The 7,257-nt window shown below is 33.7% G+C and overlaps 1 protein-coding gene across 1 annotated transcript in view; it reads right to left on the bottom strand.

Annotated features, from left to right (window-relative positions):
- Positions 1–970: 970 nt before the first annotated feature.
- LOC108745955 overlaps positions 971–7,257 on the bottom strand; it is a 50,159-nt gene continuing 43,872 nt past the window's right edge. The window contains exons 6-10 of the mRNA XM_018482393.1: positions 4,278–4,406; positions 4,064–4,171; positions 3,578–3,838; positions 3,089–3,350; positions 971–2,280 (exon numbers count right to left, since the gene is read on the bottom strand). Coding sequence (XP_018337895.1) covers positions 1,214–2,280; positions 3,089–3,350; positions 3,578–3,838; positions 4,064–4,171; positions 4,278–4,406 — 1,827 coding nt within the window. The 3' untranslated portion in view covers positions 971–1,213. The remainder of the gene's footprint in view (positions 2,281–3,088; positions 3,351–3,577; positions 3,839–4,063; positions 4,172–4,277; positions 4,407–7,257) is intronic.

Here is a 7,257-nt window from a genome sequence, read left to right as displayed (position 1 = left end):
GTAAAAGTTATAAGTTAACTAATGTAGCAACAAGTGTGCACTTTAATATTAATCGATGTCTTCTTACAGTATTACATTATTGCACAATGGTTCAAAAATATTTCCAACATTTTCCATTAAATTGTAAAAGCATTTCGCTTTAAATATTATACTTAAAACTTTTCTTCGTTGTGAATGTAAATAGTCGATTGGCAATAAGTTATTCGATTTTTTTTGCTTTGTTTCATAAGGATTAATCGTTTTATACTCGAATCGAGAGAGAGAGAGAGAGAGAGAGAGAGAGAGAGAGAGAGAGAGAGAAAGAGAGAAAGAATTTAATAGTTACATATATAAAATATATTTTAAATATATTCTCCTAAGATTGATCATCATATATATTGTATATGTATAAAGTCTTTAATGTATAAATTATTATTTACAACATAAAATGGCGAAACCTACTAACTATTCTCCATCATTGATCGCTAAAGACGTACTTATAAATGCGATCAATACAATTTACAATAAAATGTTCGAAGAACATCTCTTGTTATATTTTTTTACATTTTAAGTACAAAACATTTTAAAAGATGTATAAAACAACAAAATTAATATAAATAATAAGACTACAGAAGATATACAATAAAGAGATAGAGAAAGAGAGTGCGCTATCTCTTACATTTATCAAGAATAATTACGCTATTTCTAGAGAAAAGAAAATATGTTACGATAATTAACCAGGAATCCTAAAGAAGAATTTGTGATATGTGAGAGTCGGCGGATTCTCTGGATTCGATCCCATGTGTACCTTGATTTTATGAGTTTGGAAAATTAAAGATTGTAAATAAAGAAGTATGAGGCAAAGTAGTTATCCATTTCGGAAATCTAGATTTTAGCGGGACAATCGATCTATAAAGAAGAATTTTTATCAAGAAATTTTTATGAAAATATATATATAAAATAAAATAGAATGCTAGTTCTGTGCCTCGCGTTACAATTCAGGAAGATTTATAAGTGAAAACACAAAGTATCTTTAAGAAAATTCATAGATACTAGTAATTTCACCAATAAAAAATCTAGACAATCAAGGAATGAATAGATCAGTTGTATGAAGTGCATATACAAGATGTATAAATGGACGAAGATGACTCTCAGGATGCGTCAACAGAACTATATTCTCTAATTTGAGTCTAATTAGTTGAATGAATAAAGTTCATATTAACGATTTCATCCATCAAACGTAAACTTCACCTCTCTTGCTACTAGTAACGGTCGTCGTGGCAGATATGCTTGTAGATGACGTCGGGGATGTCGTGCTACTTGAAAGCGACGCATTTGTACACGAGACGGTACTGATTTTTCTTGAGGCATCCTGGCCCCTTTGATTGGACCTGGAGAGATCATGACCGAAACTGTTGGTCCTCGATCGAACGCCTTGATTATTGGACCCGATGATTAGCCTGTCCATGGCAAGACCATCTTGTCTACTCGATACGGAGGCTATGCGAATTTCTCTCGGTTGCAATCCTGGAGATTGCGGTAACGACATGCTTCTGTCGTTACTTGGCTGCGCCGGTGATACTGGTGGACCGGGCAGCGAGGCCGATCGTCTACCTCGCGCATCTATCGCCATCGCTCTATTAGCTTGAATTCCGGGCACAGCAGCGGTGACCACATAGCCCAGTTTCTCGGGTCTCATCAAGATTGGCGAACGATCATTGTAGCCATCGAAAATGGGTGAACTGCCGTTGCTACCCATTGGGCTGTTGTTGTTGTCGATCAATGGTGTCGAGCGATCCTCTTGTCCAGTGATACTTCCGCTCCTGCTGCTACCACTTCCGCTACCTTCCTCTTCGCTGCTTGTGACCTCCGTCAATGTCGCCTGGACGCTGTTACTCTGATTATTAAGATGTGGCGTCGTTGTTGTCGCTGTCGTCATCAAGCCTAATTGCGTCAGGTGGCCCATAGTGACCGGTGTTAAGGTAACCGGCGTCATTAGGCCAGCGCTGGTTAACGTCGGCGAAAGCACGGCCTGCGCCAAAGCCGCCGCTCCTGATTTCCCTGAGGCGGGCGTGCTTTCAGTTTCCTGTATCGGCGACAATACCACTACCGACAAATCAGTTGGATAGTGACCGTTTGCTGGTATCACGCCCACCACACCTGCGCCGATGTTTGCCGCATTAGCGGCGGACAAAGCCAACCTCTGTTCACGATCGATTACCTCCTTCGTCACATCCGGAGTTGGTATACGTGGTCTGTTCTTCAGAGATACTGGCACCGAGTTCAGCTTCGTCATAGTACCTGCAATTATTAATAATTATGATCACCGTTAGAGCGATATTAGCTTGATTGACTGGTTCCGGAATCGGGATCATTTCGAGGACGTACATAGAAAATATGTAATGACGTTGTCGATTAAATTAACATTTCTCAGTTGAAAACCACTACGTCGAGCGAGCGTGAAAATGAGTTTTAGACTGCTTTGGCGCCAGGAAGCATATCGAGTTACACTCACGAGAATATAATTAGACATGAGACGCAAATATGATACTTTTGCAATACCATCTTTCTCTTTATAAGAAGGAAAAAGGGTAAAAAGAAATACAAGGACTTTAGAAAATTTTCTCATGGATGCAAAATAATCGCGGAAATTGCAGAGGTCACGCAAGATCGAATATTGCGTAATTTTCCTCATACGTGGAAGCAATAAAGGAAAAGCTTGCGAGTCTTCGAGACTTTCTTTTAAGATAAGTCCATGACTCAGAAGAAAAAAATCTTCGACTGGTAACCGCCCAAGTTTTCTTCGAAAGCATATTACTGAAAATATATTACTGAGACAAAAAAACATCATGAAAATAAAGATATAGAATAAATAAAAGCTGTGGATATTTAATTCATTTTGAAATAATTTTGCGTAAACAAAGAAAATGTTGCTACTCTCAAAGATTTATTTTGCTTTATTTGATGATTAATTGTAAACTTTAAAATAAAACAAATATAATTAATAAGACATTGTTATTAATGTTATTTGGGTTTTATCGAAACGAATATACATCTGAAATAAAGAAAATTAAGACTGACGTACAATTGTTAATGTAAAAGCTTTTACCTTGACGACCCATACGCTGACTTCGAACGCTCTTTCGTCCGACGAGACGATCGTAGAGCGACATTTTGAGATTAGGATTGTTTGTTTGCGGGAGACCACCGGTCTCAGGGCTGCTGTACACGCTGTTGTGACGGTTTCGTGTGAAGAAACCACCGCCGCTACTATACGTAGTTGAAGAACTACGTACCGAACCAACTCGGGTGATCTGCCTTTGAAACCAGCCGTTCTTCTTTCGTTCCACTAATGGAGTATCCACACTTTCCTAATGAACGCACGAGATTTATTATCAAAAGTGTCGCAAAATTGTGGCGGGAATAAATTCATATAAATCGATAAAATAAAGATTGAGACCCTACATAATTATTTAGTCTTACCGGTAAATATATAATTCTATAAGAGAACGCAAGTTAAACTTTATATTATAAAATTTTGTTATAAAATTACGTTACAAAATTATTTTGTTATTGTTACTGTAAACAATTCACTTACATAATCGGCGTACACATCATCCTGATGAGATTTACGATGCTGACCGTGACTATGAATCTGTGTGCCCAGCATAACGTTTGCGTAAAGAGGGTCGCTATCTTTTACTTTATAATGTTCCGCGGAACCTTTCGGTTCTTCTTTTCGATACTGCTCACTAGCGACTGTATATGGCAAGTCCTTGGGCACAACTTCATCCCAGTATTGATCTTTCAGGAGCTCCGGATGTTCCTCGTGCATCTCATCAACGATCATGTAACCTGCCTGTTATACGTGCAGTGATATAATGAGAAAAAATATTAACATAATTAACGTACAGTTAAAGAAAAAATTTGGAATATACAGTAAAAAAATATTTCCATACACAAATATTTTGCTGTAATATCTACTTTCTATATATGCAACAAATATTTATAAATATTGTAATAACGGTTTGTGGATTTCTTAAAATTGTCATTTTTTATAATCGCTTTTTTTGCTTTCACATACCTTGATATGTCTATCTATCAACCAATTCAGCTCAATGTCGTCATCATCTTCGCCGAAAGGATTAATCAACACCTCTGCAACTTTCAGCCATCCGATGTAAAAACAAAACTGCAAAAAACATATATATCGGTTTTATAAAAAGTCTTAAAGATTATGCAGGAAGACTCCTACGCAACAATCAGTAATTGAAGATAGTATCGTTCATTTTAATCACCTGTAGCGCTGTAAAAAACGGGAAATACATGTCCGGTTCTTCATATTTTCCGGTGCCATTGGAATGTTCGACGAATTGTCTGCCAAGTAAAGCCGAGAAAAAGTAGGCGTACAGCGATAATGTTACTACCTAAAAGTATATTGAAAGTTTTGTGACAAAGTTCTTATTATACTACCTCATTATATATTATTATTATATAATATAAAAAAAAATATAGAGATAGAGCGACTAAAAACTTTTACAAAGAAGTTCGCATTCATCACAATAGGAAAGATTACCGCGTTGTGTTGTATTTCTTTTAAAGAATAGTTAGTTTAAAAGTAAAACAAGGTCTGGTAGGAAATTATTCCCACCGGAAGTCTCGAACTTTGTTAGACTTCGTTTTGTCGCTTTTTCTGTGTCATATAAGTACAAGCAAACAGGTTTAATGAATGAATATCAAGGTCGTTGCAAGCGCCGCCTTTCTTATTGAAGGTTACCAGGAAATGGTAATTTATGCAAAAATATAGCATGACTTGTGCATAAGAAAAACAACAGATAATTTCATGTGGATTTCGTACATTTCGGAATCACCAAATCCAAAAGATTCCTCCTGAATGTGACGTAAAATCATTCCCGTAAGCGTGACGTATCGCAGAAAAATTACTGTTCAACTCTCTTGTCGACCTTGACCATGCAACATGTATCGGCTTCGTGTTTCATGCACATTTTATTATCCGCGCTGCATTGGTTAAAGTTTAAAAACGCCTAAAGGAATATTCCTTTTAATTAAACTTATTGTAATATACATGTACTGCAGTCCATTCATAAGCTGTAATAACTATGGTTTCTTATAAGCACAAGCATTAATATCTTATATTAAAATAAGATGTGCTGTAATTACATAGTCTCAAAAATTTTAATGAATTAAGTCTCAGTTGCATTAAATAAGTTATTTTACAATTCATCCTGCGATGATTCAACTCTCTTTTAAATATCCAAATACAAAAAACAAATTTATATATTTCATGTAGTAAATGAGAATATATTCTATGTCAAGTTTAGGTTAAAATGATTCATTTTCATATATGATACATGACAGATCGTGGTAAGGCAATGTCTTAAAATCGTTTATTACCGGGATAGGTAAAAACGTTTGCAGTGTAAACGCAGACGAATGCAATAACAGCGAGCATCCAAAACGGGTATTAATCTTCGACGGATGTATCATTACGCGGTGAATACTCTGCGGTCGTTACGCGTAATCTTCTTGCAATTTCACGGAGTATGTCGAATCGCACTATCGTCTTGAAAGAGATTTATATTGTGATTTATACATAAGAAAAATACTGTTATACATCATTGCTTTGCTGGCTTTTCCGAAATTAATAACAAACTTAAATAATTTTAGTATTAAGTGTTAATTGTCATTTTTTAAATAAAATAAATAAAAATATCTTTATTTATTCTATTATGCATGGTTAACAATAAATGTATTTGAATATCTACTATTTTTATATTTAGATATATTAATAAGTATAATTATTGATAATAATAAAAAAATGAATAAAAAAAAGTGTTTAAAAATTCGATGATAATACAAAACGTTCTATAAAACAAAGATTTATACTTTACGGAACTTCTCGTCGCATCACGTTCGCCAGATTTGCGAAATAACGCGGTCTTTAATTCCTTGAAAATAGCTTTTGCACCAGTTAATTAAGGAAATTAGTTGATGAACAATTATAATTGCACAACGCATGTTTGCTAATTATAAATACGAAATACATCTTTCGAAAAGAGATTCATTTCACTACTTCAACATTCTTATGTATTCTTCTGGAATTTTAGAAAGGAAGGTTTAGAAGATTTGTGACGCAAAAAAATGAAGAAAAATAATAATTGCTACGTAACTAACGTCAATAGTTTGGCGTGCACTATTATTATATTAATAGTTTGAATTAATAAAATTGTGTGCTAAAAAATATTTTACAAACAATTTTAATTGACAAATCACAATTATTGTCAATAACATTTTTTTAAGCAATTACACTTTCTATTAAAAATAATTTAAGCATGTAATTAATATTTATAAAGAAATGATAATATACTTAATTAACCTGCATTATTTTACGAAGTAATTCATGTTATTTGAAATAATGTTGGAAATATTTGTGATCAATATTTAGCAATAGACTTTTCTATTTATCTGTAGTTTCAGTTTAATTACATATTACAAATAAAATGTAAATTATGTATTGAATACAATGTTGAGAGGGAGAGAACGAAAGGGAGAAAGAAAGAGAGAGAGAGAAAAGAAAATTACATAATAATGCATCATATCCCTAGCGCTTAAAGCATGATAATGACACAACTAGAGAATGATAAAGACATTCACGTAATATGTGCGACAATCTGCTAATGATACTATCGATAGATAATTTTTCCATGACGCTAATGAGAAAAAAATGATCAGAAAAGCTTACAAAAGTAATATTCCTATATTTTGCACATGAAAGACGTATTATAGAATGCATAAAACTAGAATTTCGTTATTTTTAAATTATCTAAATATAAGTCTCCGCTATTGTTAGTGAGTAAATAATATATTTATAAGATATTATTGAGATAAGATATAACTTGCAAACAATTAGGATTACTAATCGTTGAAGTTAACTACAAATGTTTTGACTCTGAATTTAACTCGTCTTCAGTGCGAAAGTCAAGTACAAACTACAGTATACAAAGTACTAGTGGTTTTGCACTTGAATAATTCAGTACTGAAGAAGAATCAAGTCCAGAGTTAGATGTTAACTTCGATAAGTACATACCAATTGTTTACAAATTATACATTATCACCTTATAAATATATTATTTATTAACAACTGCAGAAGCAATGTACTTACTTATATTTAATATATTCTTGAAGTCACAAAACTATTTTCATTTTAATTTATTATTTTTGTAATTGTTAGAATCTATATACTGCGTTTACAAATTG

The sequence above is a fragment of the Trachymyrmex septentrionalis genome, unplaced genomic scaffold (assembly GCF_001594115.1).
Source record: "Trachymyrmex septentrionalis isolate Tsep2-gDNA-1 unplaced genomic scaffold, Tsep1.0 scaffold16, whole genome shotgun sequence".
Lineage (NCBI taxonomy): Eukaryota > Metazoa > Arthropoda > Insecta > Hymenoptera > Formicidae > Trachymyrmex > Trachymyrmex septentrionalis.
Note: the sequence above shows the minus strand (reverse complement) of the source record. Positions and strands in the feature narration are given on the sequence as shown.